Source organism: Sceloporus occidentalis, unplaced genomic scaffold (genome assembly GCF_023333645.1).
Source record: "Sceloporus occidentalis isolate IW3139 unplaced genomic scaffold, rSceOcc1.0.p SCAF_101, whole genome shotgun sequence".
Taxonomy (NCBI): Eukaryota; Metazoa; Chordata; class Lepidosauria; order Squamata; family Phrynosomatidae; genus Sceloporus; species Sceloporus occidentalis.
The window spans coordinates 3,275,546-3,293,113 of record NW_028317081.1 but is presented as its reverse complement, the minus strand read 5'-3'; the positions used below and the strand labels follow the sequence as shown (position 1 = coordinate 3,293,113).

General features: G+C 43.5%; 2 protein-coding genes across 2 annotated transcripts in view; both read left to right on the top strand.

Moving 5' to 3' along the window:
• LOC149283997 (polyadenylate-binding protein-interacting protein 1-like) overlaps nt 1-708 on the top strand; it is a 46,049-nt gene extending 45,341 nt beyond the window's left edge. Inside the window, 1 exon segment of the mRNA XM_089497317.1 lies at nt 615-708. Within this exon segment, the coding sequence (XP_089353443.1) occupies nt 615-708 (94 nt within the window).
• Nucleotides 709-757: 49 nt separating this feature from the next.
• LOC149283996 (polyadenylate-binding protein-interacting protein 1-like) overlaps nt 758-17,568 on the top strand; it is a 31,851-nt gene continuing 15,040 nt past the window's right edge. The window contains exons 1-7 of the mRNA XM_089497316.1: nt 758-949; nt 2,382-2,445; nt 6,215-6,324; nt 6,664-6,861; nt 8,953-9,007; nt 9,113-9,206; nt 9,513-9,608. Coding sequence (XP_089353442.1) covers nt 758-949; nt 2,382-2,445; nt 6,215-6,324; nt 6,664-6,861; nt 8,953-9,007; nt 9,113-9,206; nt 9,513-9,608 — 809 coding nt within the window. The remainder of the gene's footprint in view (nt 950-2,381; nt 2,446-6,214; nt 6,325-6,663; nt 6,862-8,952; nt 9,008-9,112; nt 9,207-9,512; nt 9,609-17,568) is intronic.

Here is a 17,568-nt window from a genome sequence, read left to right as displayed (position 1 = left end):
GCTGAAAAGCAAAAAAACAATCTCCCACGAGGCAGATAAAGAGTTAAAACTTTATTAAAGATTGTGATGTGTACTTTTGTGTAATAAATAGTTTTATGAATTCCCGGCTGTTGTGTGTTTATTACCGGGTTTGTGTTAAGTGTATAAGCGGAGAGAGGACGATGCTCACCGGTAAAATGTCTTTTTTTTTTTTTACGGGTTGTGAAAACTAGAGACATAACGGATTTTGTTAAACTATCACACTGTGTGCGGAGGTACCGCGATCAGCGCGCGTCTATCGTAAATCGTCTTAAGTTAAAACATCGTTTTTTTCTTTGTTTTAACTTTATTTAAAATCCTCCATGATAAATAAAGTAAACAAAAAACTTTATTTAATATGGAGGATGTTAAATAAAGTTAAAAAACAAACAAAAAAACCGATGTTTTAATTTTAGTCGCACACCCCCTAAGGCAATAGATTTAGTAAAGCCTCCCGGGTGCGATATTTCTGAATATTTGTATCCGGTAATTATTTGACCCAATGAGTGCCTCCAGACGTATAAGCCTCGCATAAATACAGGGCCCTGTAACGAAACCTAGCCGTAACTAAACATAGGCGATATCCCGTCCCCTAGGCAACAGTACGTCATGTCCAATGAGGGTTCTACAGGAGTGGCGCACAGCTATCCTAAGCAAATCATTGATGAGAGGGGCGGTGCCTGCTGGTGACCGGTTTGTTTGAAGCGCTCTGACGTCAGCGTTGTCGGTTGGCGTGTAGATGGCTGCGCTGCGATACGCGCTGCTGTACTCGGATGAGTCGGCCGAAGCGCTGTATGAGGATGGGGTCCGGCTGCTGTTGTCACCCTGTGGGACGGAGTTTGTTTATGAGACCTCTGAGCCCCGGGCGCACCCGCTTCAGACGCCTCACAGAAGCCGGCACCGTACTGAGTTTGCCACAAGCAGCTGCCTGGTGAGGGGCCATGGGGTGGCTGGGTGGGCGAGTATATTCCGTGCGTTGAAGCCTGCCCTGTTTCCTTCGCTCATCCCCGGGGAGTTCGTAGTGCCGTGTCTATAGAATAACTTGCACGAAGTGATGTTACGTTTATTCCTGGGGCCCCATCCTGAACCCTCCTGCCGGAGCAGTGTATGACCCTGCGGCCCCAAATGCCTACCGGTTTATGACAAGGACCCGAGAAAGGGATGAGGGACTGGAGGTAGAACGTTTCTGGGCATGTTATCTGCGTGGGGTAAAAATAATAAAGTCCATGTTTTTCATCTAAATGCTCTGTTACTTTAAGAACACAGAACAGTGTGATTAATAACTCGGTTTATACGTTAATATGTGAAGTTCCAACGCTAATGGACATTTCTAGTTATATGGAAGCCACAGCTTAGTTACCAGCAGCAACAGCAGAAATCCTGAAGCTGGAAGTTTGTGTGTGAATGAATGTGTGTGTGTGTGTGAATGAATGTGTGTGTGTATATTATAATACATACACTGCCGTTCAAAAGTTTCTGCGTTTGTGGGCTGCTGCTGGTTACTCTGTTTGCCCCGTGCACCTCTGTCTTCTGGTTTTGAGATTTGGTGTGCATGTCTCAATCTGCTTTTGTTTCTACTCTTTTAGGACAGGGTGCTCCAGGTCCTTGACTTCCGAAATACATTTTCCGGCTGTCCCTTTATCCCTTTAAGTATTTTACCTCCAGAGAAAACAGTAGTAAGTATTCTGCACGTTGAAATGGCAAATGTATGTGTAAAACATCACAGGGCAGCGTAGGCTCTTGGGGCAGCGGAACTCAATCCCAATCAAGCTGCCATGCGCTATAATATGCTTTAAAATCTATAGGAAATCCGGGCCGCATTGTTGCTTTGTCTTGTCTGTGATCAGCGGCATATTCTGGCCACTCTGCCTCAAAACAAGAAGCCAATTGCCCTCTTGGGCAGTCAGGCTCCCTATAGCACCTCTGTTTAACGTACGGGTTAAAAGGGAGATCAGTAATCTCTAGCCAACTAGCGATATGAAGGACTGGTCCAAGACGGCACAGCTTCCGTAGTTCACTTTGAGTCTGTAATGGGAACGCTCTGGGAGATGTTGTATCCTGGAGCATGGCGGCCTGGAGAGGGCAACTGATTACACCATCAAGGCCAGATGTGATCTACAACATGGTGTTTCTGCGCTCAAAGAACTATTACATGATATAATCTGCTGCTCACCTGCTTTCCTGAAATTAACACTTCTCGGTAAATCGACCCCGCTGCTTCACAACCTTCTAGTCTGTAACCCTTACTGTGTCTGTTTTGCGAGTTGGACAGCTAATGCTTTTTGTAGTTTGAACAGGAGCCAATTCAATACCCTCCCAGTGATCCGGGAATTATGAGGTCTTTCTCTTTTTTTCACCCTCAGAGTCTTCTGTCTGAGATTTCTGGAGTAACGTGGCCCCGTCTGGAGGATAAAGAGTTTGTCGGAGGTCTGGAGGGTGGCGGTGTAAAGGTTTCTTCTTTGGATGGAAATGCCAATTTATACATGTCTGCTTTGAAAAAAGAATTCCTCGTGGAGTTCTTGTGCCAACTAAGCTGCAAAACCCCAGCACTAAACCCTGAATCCCAAAGTCAAGATCTGTTACCCTACCCATTGAGATATGGAGAGCGAATTCATGCAACCGGAAATAAAATCCCTTCCAGTAAAGGAAGGAGTGGGTCAAAGTATTCTTCTTCTGTGATCCAAGTTATGGATGACTTGCGCTTTGCAAAGCATGGCTTCCGGTACAGTTGGCTGGTCCAGCGGTTCTCAGTGTCGTGCTGCCCGGCGGAGTTTTATTATCCTATGTCTGTGGCCCTACGTTTTCTGAACAGATCGTCTGAAAGTGAGCCAAGAGATGATGATACTCCAACTGGCAGTGAAACCCCAGGCGAACCGGAGCATTTCAGAGAAGGCGCTGGTTCGGTTTTACCGAAAGCTTTACCTCTGACCTGTAAGAGAACCCATTTACACAGGTGAATATTATATTGTGTGTGTTGGGCCAGTTCCGGATAATTACCGTATATAAATATCAATAATATATTTCATATAGACTCTGAAAACAGGTGAGAGCTGTGTAGTTTTCTAGACATTTGCTGCTTGTGCTTCTCAGGAAGGCAGTGGTTTAAGAATGTAATTGTGGTTATGAATTGGCTAGTAATATGGTTAACAAAAGGCATAGAATGAAATTTACTTGCGAGAAGCAGACCCTCTTTACCTAAACACCTTGATGACAATTGACGTGCCTGGTATGTCATGAGGTTAAACAGGTTTGGAAAGCGATCAGATTTCTTCCCCCGAAACAGTGTCGCTGTAATGCCTTGATGTCGAGGCATTACATCAACGCCGAAAACTGCAGTAGGGGCTCTGATCGCTCCCCAGGGCGTCAGCATGCACCATATTAAATATACCTGAAGTGTCTGAGGGGAAAAAAAAACACAAAAAATACTACCACAAACATTAACAGCTGGTATTGGAATTTGTGCACAAAAAGAGGTAAAAGAAGTTTTGGGTTTTTTTGATTTTTTTTTTAAATTAGCTTTCGTAGGGAAATAAAAGATTTTTCAAATAAGTCAGAAAGCCCCATTTGTTTTCAGTTTTTCACCACATTGTTTTTTGATTTTATAGTAAATTAGATGATCAAAATAATGAAAGGATAAATAATAAATCCCTTGTCTTAAAATAAAAAATAATAATAAAAAAAAAAAAAAATATATATATATATATATATATATATATATATATATATATATATATATATATATATATATATATATAATAACTTGTGTGGGTACACTAAATGGGAGAGAAGAAAACTACAGCTAAACAAGTACCGCAAAAGTGTTAAAACAGCCATTGTCACGAAGGGTACAAAAAACAGCTCTGTCTTTAAGGGGTTAAAGCAGGGGTTGATAAATTTAGTTGAGATTTAGGAACCAACCTTTTTTTCTTCCCCAATCATGTTGGGGCAATAACCTAAAACACACCTTACGGTAACACATGCTGACATTCTACACTCATATGCCCACGCTATACACTAATACATGCTTTATTGCTGAAACACACACTAATGCTAATGCCATACTGTAACAAAACACCATACACACCAACAATACATGTTTATACTATGCACACACTATCTAATAATATACACACACAGGCTAACACTATACATATAGAAAAACACACACTGTGACACTATGCACACGTACACACAGTATGTGGGCTGCATGGTAGTGCCAGATTCAGACTCTGAATGTACACACCGACTCCAGCACCATACATATACACACTGACGCTATGGTATACACATACGTACACTACCCCACACACACACCTCTCGTAGAGACCTGCCATGCCGCTGCCATTGTGAATCCGGCCCCCTATGCTTTCCCGTGGATGCGGGATGAAGCGGGTGCCATGAGGCTTGTCGAGTCCAGGGTTAAAGTCGCCGGTAAATCTATGTGATGTGAGTAATATATCTGTGTTTCTCACGCAGGTGGAATTTCTGTAACCCAGGCATGTCCTCTACTTTCTCAATGCCTTTAAAAGTGGCTGTATGTGGTGACGTAACCTACAGGTAAGAAGAGAGAAAATTCCTTGATCAGTAGGGTAGTTAATATCCTAGTTCAAGATTTTAAAGAGGAGACCTGCTGAAGACTTCAAGAGTATGAAACTCCTGGTTATCAAAAGGGCAGCAACATACTTTTATTCAGGGACTTCCTAGGCCTGACCCTGGGCAGCACCCCCAGCCGTCCTCTCCTCGGCTACCATCATTACTACCTAGTGCCAGGGTATTATATCTTATCGCAGCGCTCTTTATATTAAAGATGTGCGTCACCTGGGGACAGCAAACCATGGAGGCTGTGTTGGCTAGATGCAGTCCTCATACACTGTAGGACCAAAAGTATGCGGACACCTGACCGTAGCATGTATATGAGCTTCTTGGACATACCATTCCAAAACCACGGCCATTAATGTGGAGTTTGCCTCTCTTTTGCAACTATAACAGCCTCTAACAAGAGGCTTCCAACAAGATTTTGTACCAAACGTGCATTTGTAAAGTCAGGTGCTGTTGTTGGGAGCGAAGTCCTGAACAGTCTTAGTTCCAGTTCATCTCAAAGGTGTTCAGTGGAGTTAAGGTCAGGGCTCTGTGCGGGACACTTGGTTCCTCCACGCCAAACCCATCATTTTATAAAGCTCCTGATGCACAGTGCTTGTGCTGTTTGTTTTGTTTTAGGTGATATAGTGGACTTTAGGTCCCGTAGTATAATATAAATGGACTGATGGGATCTCCCTGCTAACTGGCTCACTGAGCGGCTGTCTGAATGGGATGATCTGCACCCCCTGCCCTAGGCCAGAATACACCACAGCCGGGGTGTTCTTTAGGGACAGTATGATAATAGTCAGTCTCGTGACAATCCAACGATAACCTGGGGTGTCTGCCAGAAGCCCCATGTCATCATATTTAATTTCACGAGTTGTTCCTTGCTTAGCTGTTGATGTTGGCGCCAGTACGTCAAAGAAGGGAAAAGGACAGAACTTTTTTGCATAATAAATATCAGGCGCTATGTATTGAAAAGTATGAATCTAATAACAAAGGTGACACAAGCTCTTGCTTAGATATTAAAAATGGGGGGGGTCGTGTAGAAAGAGGTAGATCCGTTTTGGGGGGATTCTGCACAATCCTCTGCGTGTTAGTCGGGACAGACACATTTAAAGGGGCCATGCCTTGAAGTGCGTATGGTGGCCAGACAGTCCCTTTAAGGAATGAGTTACTGCGACCGCCTTGGGTATTCAGCGCAAGTAAGTGATGTATGGTTCGAGCTCTCATAGTGAATAAGGCAAAAGGGGGTGATAAGTAACTTGTCATGTGACCCATCTCCGCGGCCAATCAGCCGAGCCTGCTTCCTGGTTGAGCGTTATGGACAAGATCATGCTCGGGTTCTTAATGTACAATTTTGTAAAAGTCCTTTTAATCGGCGCTGGGTTTTTAGATAACTGTTATTCGCAGTCTATAGTCGTCGCGCTCCGTTTATCACAAATCTATGATTTTTACCATCGTCTTTAGCCTTCATACGTGTCTTTAGCAAGAACCTTCTCAGCCACCGGGGATCTGTCTACTTGGAGGTTAAACTTGTATTTCTTGATTTGTGATGCCATGTGATATCAATCTTTTATTTATTTGCTAATATTTTTTTGTGCCTTTCTGCCGTTAGCTCAGCAGAGTCGGAAGAAGTCTCCTCCGCCAGCACACAAACCCGTCCTCTCCAACCTGTCTGTGACGGCGGCGGAGTTCTATCCTCCGGGGTACTCTGTCGAAGGCAATGTACGTACAGACGCAACGATCGGGGTGGGGAGTGAGTGAGTGTGTGAATGAGGTGCGTGGGCTTGAATGGGGAATCCACTTGTGGAAAACCAGGTGATTATATATAGTGTTTGCATTTTGTAATAGATACAGTGATTGATAGGCTGACCATGACCACAAAGTGCTTACCAGTAGCGTATTAAGGACTAGGGTGGCAGTCCAGGGGGCCGGCAGACCTCTAACCGGCCACTGCAAAGTTGAGGGGAGGGCAGCTGGGTCAGGCCAAGGGTAAATACATCACCGCTTACAGTGTAAATGTGACTGTGTGTTCTGCTATAAGTTGGACATGTTTTGTTGTAGAACTATGTTGATGAGAACGGCGGGTATCCAGTCCTTCCAGAACCAACACTCGCAGAATACGTCCAGGACATCTTAAATCATTTGACTGAACAGCCTGGCAGTTTTGAGGCAGAAATTTACCAGTTTGCAGATGTACTAAACAGCTGGGTCACCACAGACGACCTGTTAAAAGAACTTGTCGAGCTCGTGTATCAGCAGGTAATCCTTTCGCTTGAGTTCTATGTATTCAGGAGAAAAAAGAAAGACGTGGCCATTAAAATAAAGTCTTTTATTACTGAAAGCCTAAAACCATGGGTTTCAGCTTTTTATCTTCGTTTCTTTGCTTTTTTGGTCCTGATGTAGGCTGCTCCTATATGTTAAGGTCACCCATTAATTGACTTTAGCCATTCAGGATGGCTGAGTGGACGTGAGTGCGGTCTACTCGGCTCTGTACTAAACGCAGTGCCCTTGTGGGTGAACCTCTTGACGCAGCAGATGGCTCCTTCATACAGTCTGGGACGGATTGTACAGGAGCTGACGACGTGATCTCGGGCTGTGACGTTTGATTAGTCTGTATCGTGTGTGTGTATATGTATTGATAGCCGGGACTAGTATAGATAGAAATGAAGTACGAGGTGCGTGGCCGTGCTCCGTTTTCTACACATTCGTGTTCTCCTAAAATAATTCCACTGCCGTGTTATTAACCCTCCGATCTTTTTGCTTCTGAATCTGTGAAATTAGTATGAGTTACATATAAAATGTGTGTGTATGTGTGTGTGTATATATATATATATATATATATATTTATTTATGTGTTTTTTTTTTATTTTTAGGCAACATCTGTCCCCAATTTCTCGTATACCGGAGCTCGTCTGTGTAATTACTTATCTCTTAACCTCCAGCTAAACCCACAGAACAGCAGCTTCAGAGGCTTGTTGCTTAAGAGGTAAGAGCGTTCCAGGTGCTCCTCCACTGCGTCCTTTTAAGTGTTTTGTCGTTATTTCCATTATTTGCAGCTGGTAAAGATGAAACGTCTATTCTTGGCGTGGGAATTCCCGGCAAGGGAGATTGTTGAAGCACATCGAGCAGACGTGCCGGCAGCGGAGGTCGTTCACGCGCATCGCCGCTGCCGGTGAACGTCTGTACGATGCGCTTAGACAACCTCCTGTGCCGGCACCCCCCACGTGGGTAGTGCTGGCAGGGGAGGCTGTCTGGGCGTATCAGAGAGTAGGATACGGGTCCCCTGCACCGCTGCGGGGGATCTGTATCCTAACCCCGCTGCCTGACAAAGACAAAGTGGGGGAAAAAAGTGCGGCCTATATTCGGGCCAATACGGTAACTTAACTTTTCATGCATACAAAAAAATACTAATAGTCCCTCCACAATATAAAGGACAGCACACAAAAATAAGTCATGTCACAAAATAGTTAAACTGTTGAAAATCCTCCTTCCCTTCTATCATAAAACATATACCTGTGCCAGGGGTGCACAGAAGGGGTAACCCTATGTGCCCAAAAGCACATATCAGGGGGGGAAAGTTTTCAGACCAACAATACTGGTAAAGTATGTATCGCAGACAGCCTTGTGCTTTTTAACTATTTTGTGACTTATGACATTTCATCTATAGGCTCATCATTGCGTGAAGCGATATGCCGCACCTTGGTTGTGTGATCTCCTTTAGATTTAGGGGGGGGCTAACAGTATTTTTCGTAGGCATTATAAAGTTAAGTTTTGTTGGTTTCTTTTCTCTTGTACTGTTTTGGCATTAGGATACGTTTGCCACAGCAGAAGCTCATTACAGCCAACATATTACAACCAGTAATTGAAGTACTTTTGATGTCTGTTTAAATAAATATAAACTTAAAGGTAATTTGTTGCTTTTGCAGCTGATATGTATCATTCAAAGTCTTCACACCCCATTGACTCTACAATCCATGATAATCAGGGAGTTGAATAGCCAACCATATGTCTTCAGCCACTGACTATTATAACTATGTCAAGTATTGCTTTATACGTCTGTCTATTGTGCATCCAGTATAACCATGCTGATCATCATGGGGATCCGCTGCTAATGGATTTGGGACCAGGTGGGATTGTTCCTTGAATATGATCTGCTTTTTGACAGTAAAACTTAGCTTTATTTGAAATAAGGTATGTTGGGTATGTCCGCAGTCTCTTGCCAGTGTGTGGCCATTCTCTACATTGGTTGGGTAATAAACCCTTTTTGTTTGTAGTGATCAGGGAGTTCAGGTAAAGGGTTATTACACCCGTTGATGTCATCGTTCACAGTATGTGGCTTTGTTTTTGTAGAATGAACCCACGTTTTACACATCAGAAGGAGTCCCCTTCACCGCAGCCGACCCTGGTAAGCTGTCCGCATCACACGTGGCGTCCATGTGTTGACAACATGTTAAAAGGGAAGTGTCTGTTTTATATATGTATTTTAGTTAGTTTTTTTCTTTGCTTTAAGACTATCAAGAAAAGTATCAGGAACTGCTGGACAGAGAAGACTTTTTCCCCGACTATGAGGAGAACGGAACAGACCTAAGTGGTGGTGGAGATGGGTACGTGTATTCCATAAGTTACTTGTGGCCTAGGACCTTAGTGATTATGTATTGGGAGGAAAAATAACAATATGGGATGGGGATAACAATAGTGAGAAAAATTGGTTGAATTATTTTGTTGCAATATAATTTGTTGTGACAGAGCTGGGTGCAGTATTCTTGGTTCATTAACCATTTAAGAACAGTCTATTTTGGCCATTATTAAAGAAACTACTCAGCCTACATACATACACACTGAAGCCTTACATGCATAAACACTATAGTGCCCACCGTTATGTTTCATTACTTTCTTTTATAATCTTTTAGCTACCTTGATGACTTTGATGACGACGAGATGGACCCAGAAATGGAGGAAGCATATGAGAAATTCTGCTTGGAGTCAGAACGCAAAAAAAAAGCCCAGTAAATACCCCGTTGGTGCGCTGTTGGCATTTCAGGGCAGGTCCAGTATGTTGTTTAGAAGACAGGGGCAAATATGACTTTATTATACCAAAATTAAGATTGAACTCATTGGAAACCTTAATTTTATGCAAAGTCTTTGTTAAACTGAATGCCAAAAACCCCAAGTATAAACGGAACCCTGTAACTTAAAGAAATGGAAGTTTGTGTATATATATTAGTTTATTTTATGTACAGTAAAAAACAGTATGTTTTGGCTTCAATAAAAATTTTGATTTCCGAATGGTATTGTGTTCAGAAAGAGATTCCTAACGTGAGTCTGCTCTGCTGATAGGCTTTGCCTTCTTTTTTAATATTATTAACAGTTCTGCTGACCTTCTCAAATAATTCACATTGAAGTTGCATCTTTCTGTTAAGATTTGGCGCAGATCCAGTATAACCGGATTATATAGTAAGGAATAAACGCAAAAGCTTATTTGGGTATGTATTGTGAATTTTAACATTAGTAAACTGTACATATTTTGAAATGGTGTCTCCAATGTGAATTTCTAATTAAGAAGAAAAAAATAATTTTGAAGGAAAACTGTCCTGCCAGGCTTATCAGAGATGGTACGGATCTGTGTTGGATTGTAGCAAGATCCACATTTTAAATCTTGTCCCCCCCCCCCATAGCTTTCCACGTGAACACCAAGACTTCCAAATACACCCGCATACAAAGTCTGTATATGTCAATCATCCACGCTTTTCATGCCCATGAACTTTGGCTTCCGAGAGAGGTCGTCTCTCGGCCCTACAGAAATGTGTGATTGTATTTTAGATTTTACGATTTAATTAATTTAGTCTCGCAATAAGAGTAGTCTAACCAGCAAGTTCAGCCATTGTGCTCGAGAGTAATCGCCATTAACACACACACACACACACACACACACACACACACACACACACACATATTACGGAAACTGGAAATATTGTGTAAATAGTTGTGCCTCCAGAATAATCCGGTTGTTAAATGACTTTAGTCCGCCGCGTGTCCCCAGCGGTACGTGATCAGGTTGTGTACCTGTGTAGATTGGTCATTGCCGCTGTTGATGCAAACATAAAGCCACCGGCAAGTTGGTTAAATCTGCTTTAAAGGGAAACTATAGCCAAACTTTTGAGTGCCAAAAAAATATGCAGCTCAACATACTCAGTCAGATGGTTCGTATGCGTTAAACACATTTTGTTATTTGTAGATACCATAGATCTGTTGACTGTTATTGTCCTCGTTACCATGTCAATTGTTCGTAAGTGTTGTCTAAAGCTAAGAAGTGTACGGATCCCCTAGTTTAGAAGATTTGGGAGCCTCAGTTGGAGGGGTTTCGGTGCGACTGCCGCTACACCTTCAATTTGCCTTCAGATTTCCCGTATTCTGGTTGTCCGTTTCATCGTATAGCTGCATTTGTAGTGCGCGTGGTGTTTGGCCCCCGTTGCACACAGCCTTGCTGTTGAATTTGGCCCCCGCGTAACATGCTATACTAATGAATCTATAACATAGTATTCTGTGTAAGCATCGGGAAGATAATCCATTAAACGTTTGTGTCTGTAATGGGAAGACCGCCAGCAGTCGAGGGTCTGCACATTTACTGTAGGTTGAACTCTAATGGTATATTTTGCCTATAAATGCTTGTAGACTTCCTTGTGTGAGCACTTTGTTTAGGGTTTGTTTTTTTGTACATTCATTACTGTGAAAGTGAATTAACCTTTGTGTTATACATTGTATACATACAGCAAATAAAGGATTTTCAATGAATTGTTCATTTATTCTCAAATGCTAAACGCTGTTTAGAGAGGAGGTTGCTGAGGGCCAGCACTAATTTACGGTGTATGGGTTTAAAAAAAAAAAAAATCTAGTTGGATGTTTTGGGCAAAATACCTGTTTTCTGTGACCATGTTTTGGAAGGAGAATATAAACTAATAGGGCACGACTTCTGGGCCCATGTGCTGTTGTATTGTCTGGTTTAGGCAATTATCTGCATTATAAGTCGGTGCTTGTGCTGGATTTACATGCATATGCTGATCATCTTCGTACCTTGTGTGTGACGCACTAAAACTACTTTCAGGTATGACAGCCATGAAACGGAGAAAGCCAGCAAATAGCACTTCCACTGTAAAATTTAAAGGAGCTCTCAGCCTGACAGCTGTAGACTGTCGGCAAATAAATCTCGGCATATCCATCATTAATTCATCTGAAAAGCTTCTGTGTCCTTTATTTGTGATTTAACCAAAAAAAACTAAGTTGCAATGGCAACAGCCTATCAGTGCCTGCTTCTGCGTCATGTGATTATTTTTCACAATGAGTAAAGCTTTAATAGTGGTCTCTGTCATCCACATGTTTGTTGATCGCACATCTGCTTTAACCCCCTCAATCCCCTATAGACGTACCGGGACATCCAAAAAACGCCCACTAAGAAACCCCTATGGACGCACCGGTACGTACACCTTATAGTATGTTGGCTTTATGTGCTGGAAAAGTATGAAAATTCTATATAGATTGGGTATTTCTGAAATCAGGACACCTGAATTGATAAATTTGGATGGAATTTTCTGTCACTTTACCTATCTCTATCTTTCCTTGAAAAAAACAATATATAGTTTACATGGGTACACTATTCACAGGAAAAGTGAATAATCGCTGAACCGAGATGGAGCAATTTTGCGCTGAGGTACCAAAAACCCCTGGGATTGAAGGGGTTAAATCAGCGAGGGGCCTTCCACCCTTTTTAATGCTTATAGAAACATGAATCCTAAAGCCCATGGAATCAACGTGGTACATTCACTAAACTGAGCATCACCGGCTTCCTGCTGACAAATGGTAACGGCTGCTGGCACTAGCACCGGTACACCGTTACATAAGGAATGGCCGATAGTGTGATCAGTTATTCTGTTCCAAGACATCACAGATGGACAGTGTATTACCTGTTGGGTCTGTCTGTATGATCGCTCCCCCTGCTGGCACATCACACACATTGCGATCACCGATGAAAGTCTATGAAGAGTTCCTTGTGGATCAGTGCAGGAGGATCGCAGGGAAACAATTTCTCCCTCTTCCAACAAGGGGAAAAAATAAAACAAAAAACGGTTATTCCTATTTCTGGAAAATTATTTGAAAAAAAAAAATACTCGATGTCGAGGCATTCAGTAACGCCGAGATCGGCATCGGGGGCCATGTCTGGCCCCTCCCCGGGGCGTCAACAGCCGCCATACATTGTATGGCGGCGGACGCCCGTTTTAAAAGCGTTTAGGAGGCGATCAACGATCGCCTCCTAAACTTAAATGGTGTCGCTGGAATGCCTCGATCAAGAGGCATCCAGCGACACCAAACACTTACCTCTGGGTGGGCAGCTGCCGGTGATCTTCGCCATCAGCAAGATGGCGGCGGCCCGGGAAAAAAAACAATAAAGAAGAAAGAGTTCGCTAGACGGTCCCTGACCCTCTAGAGAACTCTGGCTCCACCTGCAGGTTGAATACAGGTACTGCATTCAACCACGCAAGTCAATGGAACCCAGCTTTCTAATCACTATGTGATTAGCAAAATATTCAATAAAAAATGGAAAAAAAAAATGTGCTAACATTTAAAAATAATTATGCAGTGATGTCACTTGATGAACCATCCAGTACCAGCAAAATGAGTGACCGAGCTTGTCCTGAAAAAAACAATATATAACTTATGTGGGTACACTAAATGGGTGAGGAGAAAATTACAGCTGAACACAAGCACCACAAAAGTGTCAAAACAGCCTCGGTCCCACAGGGTACAAAACGAAAAATGAGCCCGGTCCTTAAGGGGTTAAAGGCCCGGTGCATTTAATTTATATTACAGAGTAGGAGAAACCACACTCAGAGATTCCCATCAGTAGGGTGAAGTCATTCAGAGTTGCTCTTCTGCATGTTTCTCTGATAACCTGTATGAACCTTCCCCAAGAACATTGATTCAGTAGAAACTCTTTGAAGATGACAATGTATCAACACTCTCATGTAGAAGAAATGTTGAAGAAAAGACCTCAGAGGTCCAGAAAGCTTATGGGCCTATACCATGGAACAGGTTAAAAAAGTATAAAGATCAGTGGGTGCTGGATTATGTAGCAAGAAGGAAAAATAGGAAACTAGAAATGTATGTACCTTTGGAATCCAGGTAGATAATTCCGATTATGACACTCCAGCCTAAAAAGCTTCCCTCCACCAATTGGTGTACCCAAAACAAAAGTGCTTTGTGAAGACATTCTGGCTCTTAGGTACCCAGCCAGACATGTAGAGTATGTTCTCTCCTCCATACACAATGAAAGTGCACGTCAGGTATTTCCATAATCTAAAAAACATTTACTGGATTTCTCTACCATAACACATAACCTGTGCCAAAAAATTCTAAACAACACAGATGCATTGGTGAAAAAAGTTTAGGAACTTATTTCTATAGCTAATTTTGGCAGTGATAGGTGGCATGTGTGTTCTGAAGCCACTAGTGACATATCCTAGATTGGGTGGTATTTTTGGCTTCTTTGTTTAACATTTCCAGTTACAAACCCAACATACTAAATGTAAAAAAACAACAGTTCCAAAACGGCAATATACACCTTAAAAGCACTGTTAAAATTCTCAAAATGCATATAAAGTCTGGACACCTGAATTGTTGTTGGGGGTATGTTCTGTCAATTTAACTGATTTAGTGACAGATTAGATAAATATATGAAAAATATGCTAAATGTTTAACTATGATGTGTGTGGAGATACAAACTACTTCTCTACATCAGAAAAAAGATGCACTGATGCAACTTTGTAACCTTTTAAATTCATACATTGTACTTTTTTGTACACCTGTGCATTGGTGTTTTTTAATAAAGCATGAAATGCCTGGCTAAGAGCCCTAAGGAAGCCAGCCCTGCAGCTCTTTAGTGTATACACTGGTTGGGCCCCATCCACTGGTCTGGATAAACTCCGTTAATTTTTGTTATTACATATGGTTACAGTTACTTTGAGTCAATAGTACCAAAAACCACAACAGACAAAAATGGTCATTTAATTTATTTATTATTAATTTAATAATCCAATTAATTAGGCCACAAAGAGCTGATCATGGTGACAGCTACCTCTGGACTCACGTAGAGTCACCTTTCAGCACACAGGAGAGGAAAAACCCCATTAGGGGAAACCTCTGGGGAACCATGGCTTGAAAGATTGTCCTTCCCTCTGGACACTAAGAGGTTAACTGTGTATTTATACCTGTAGAGAAGAAATGGCAAAAAGTAACTGACAAATATAGACATAGCATTAAACATGGACATGGCACTTCTCATAGACATAGCATTACACATGGACGTAGCATTACACATGGAGGTAGCATTAAATATTGAGATACCAATGAACATGGATATAGAAATACACATTGATATAGCACTACATATGGAGAAAGCACTACACAAGGACATAGCATTATAAATAGACATAACATTAAACATGGACAAAGCAGTAAACATGGACATAGCATTACACATGAACAAAGCATTAAATATGGACATAGCATTACACATGGACATAGCGTTACCAATCGACAGCATTACACATAAAGATAACAATACACATGGAGATAGCATTAAACATGTACATTGGATTAAACATGGACATCGCGTTACACACGAAGATAGCATTAAACATGGACATGACATTACACATGAAGATAGCATTAAACATGTACATTGGATTAAATATGGACATCGCATTACACATGGAGATAGCATTAAACAGGGATATAGGAATAAACATGGATATAGCACCACATGGGGACATAGAAGTACAAAAGGACATAGCATTACACATGGACATAACATTAAACATGCACATAGCATTTCACATGAAGATAGTATTAAACATTGACATAGCATTTACACATTGTCAGGGTCCGTACACCAGACCCCGACGCAGTGACTCACCTGAGTACCCGCTTATCGCAGGTCCAGCGCTGCGTCTTCGGTCCTCTCCGTCTCCTCTGCATTCCGCATGGCTGCAGCTGGGAGGGGCGCGCGCCCTCACTCAACTTTACGCGTCCCCACTCAGAAATTGCGGGGAACATGCTTAGGTGACATCACGCCAGGGGGTGTAGCGTTCTTCAGAAAGCAAATTTAAAACCAAGCACTGAACATTGCTCAGAACCAAAACGAAGACTTGTTTATTTTTCACACACAGGGCTGGATATATCCAGCAAAACACATACATAAAAGAAGATATTGAGATACAAACCGCCCCCTTAATCTGCCTCCCGGAGACAACATGGACAGTCTTTACAAAGTCAGGGCCCATAGCCAATAGGGAGGAGGGTGGCTGTCAGGCCTCTCCAGTGGCACCAGTGATGGAGGGTTCTGTCAAAATTCCTGTGTACCAGACACGGCTGTTGCTTGGACTCTGCTCACCTGCCTTAATTCCTGTCTCCCGGTCCCGACTGTTCCTGGGTCTCTTCTAACCTGCCTGGATTCCTGTGTGCCGGACCCGGGTGCTCCTTGATCTATACTCACCTACCTGGATTCTTGTGTGCAGGACCCAGCTGTTCCTTGGACTCTGCTCACCTACCTTGATTCCTGTGCGCCGGACCCCACTGTTCCTTTAACTCTGCTCATCTACGTTGTTTCCTGTGCGCCAGACCCGCCGACTCCTTGGACTCTGCTCACCTACCTTGATTCCTGTGCGCCGACTCCTTGGACTCTGCTCACCTACCTTGATTCCTGTGCGCTGACTCCTTGGACTCTGCTTACCTACCTTGATTCCTATGCGTCAACTCCTTCGACTCTGCTCACCTACATTGTTTCCTGTGCGCCAGACCCACTGACTCCTTGGACTCTGCTCACCTACCTTGATTCCTGTGCGCCAGAACTGCCGACTCCTTGGACTCTGCTCACCTACCTTGATTCCTGTGCGCCAGACCCGCCGACTCCTTGGACTCTGCTCACCTACCTTGCTTCCTGTGCGTCGACTCCTTGGACTCTGCTCACCTACCTTGGTTGCTGTGATCCAGACCCTGGACTCTGCTCACCTACCTTGCTTCCTGTGCGCCGCAATCCCCCGACTCCTTGGACTCTGCTCACCTACCTTGATTCCTGTGCGCCAGACCCACCGACTCCTTGGACTTTGCTCACCTATCTTGATTCCTGTGCGCCAAACCCCCCGACTCCTTGGACTCTGCTCACCTACCTTGATTCCTGTGTGCCGACTCTTTGGACTCTGCTCACCTACCTTGATTCCTATGCGTCAACTCCTTGGACTCTGCTCACCTACATTGTTTCCTGTGCGCCAGACCCACTGACTCCTTGGACTCTGCTCACCTACCTTGATTCCTGTGCGCCAGACACGCCGACCCCTTGGACTCTGCTCACCTACCTTGATTCCCGTGCGCCAGACCCGCCGACTCCTTGGACTCTGATCACCTACCTTGATTCCTGGGCGCCAGACCTGCCGACTACTTGGATTCTGTCACATACCTTTATTCCTCTGCGCCGACTCCTTGGACTCTGTGCGTCAGGCTCGCCGACTCCTCGGACTCTGCTCAGCTACCTTGATTCCTGTGTGCTAGACCCGCCGACTCCTTGGACTCTGCTCACCTACCTTGATTCCAGTGCGCCAGACCCGCCGACTCCTTGGATTCTATCACCTACCTTGATTCCCGTGCGCCAGACTCACCGACTCCTTGGACTCTGCTCACCTACCTTGATTCCTGTGCGCCAGACACGTCAACTCCTTGGATTCTGCTCACTTACCTTGATTCCTGTGCTCTAGACCAGCCGACTCCTTGGACTCTGCTCACCTACCTTGATTCCTGTGTGCCAACTCCTTGGACTCTGCTCACCTACCATGATTCCTGTGCGCCGACTCCTTGGACTCTGCTCACCTACCTTGATTCCTGTGCGCTGACTCCTTGGACTCTGCTTACCTACCTTGATTC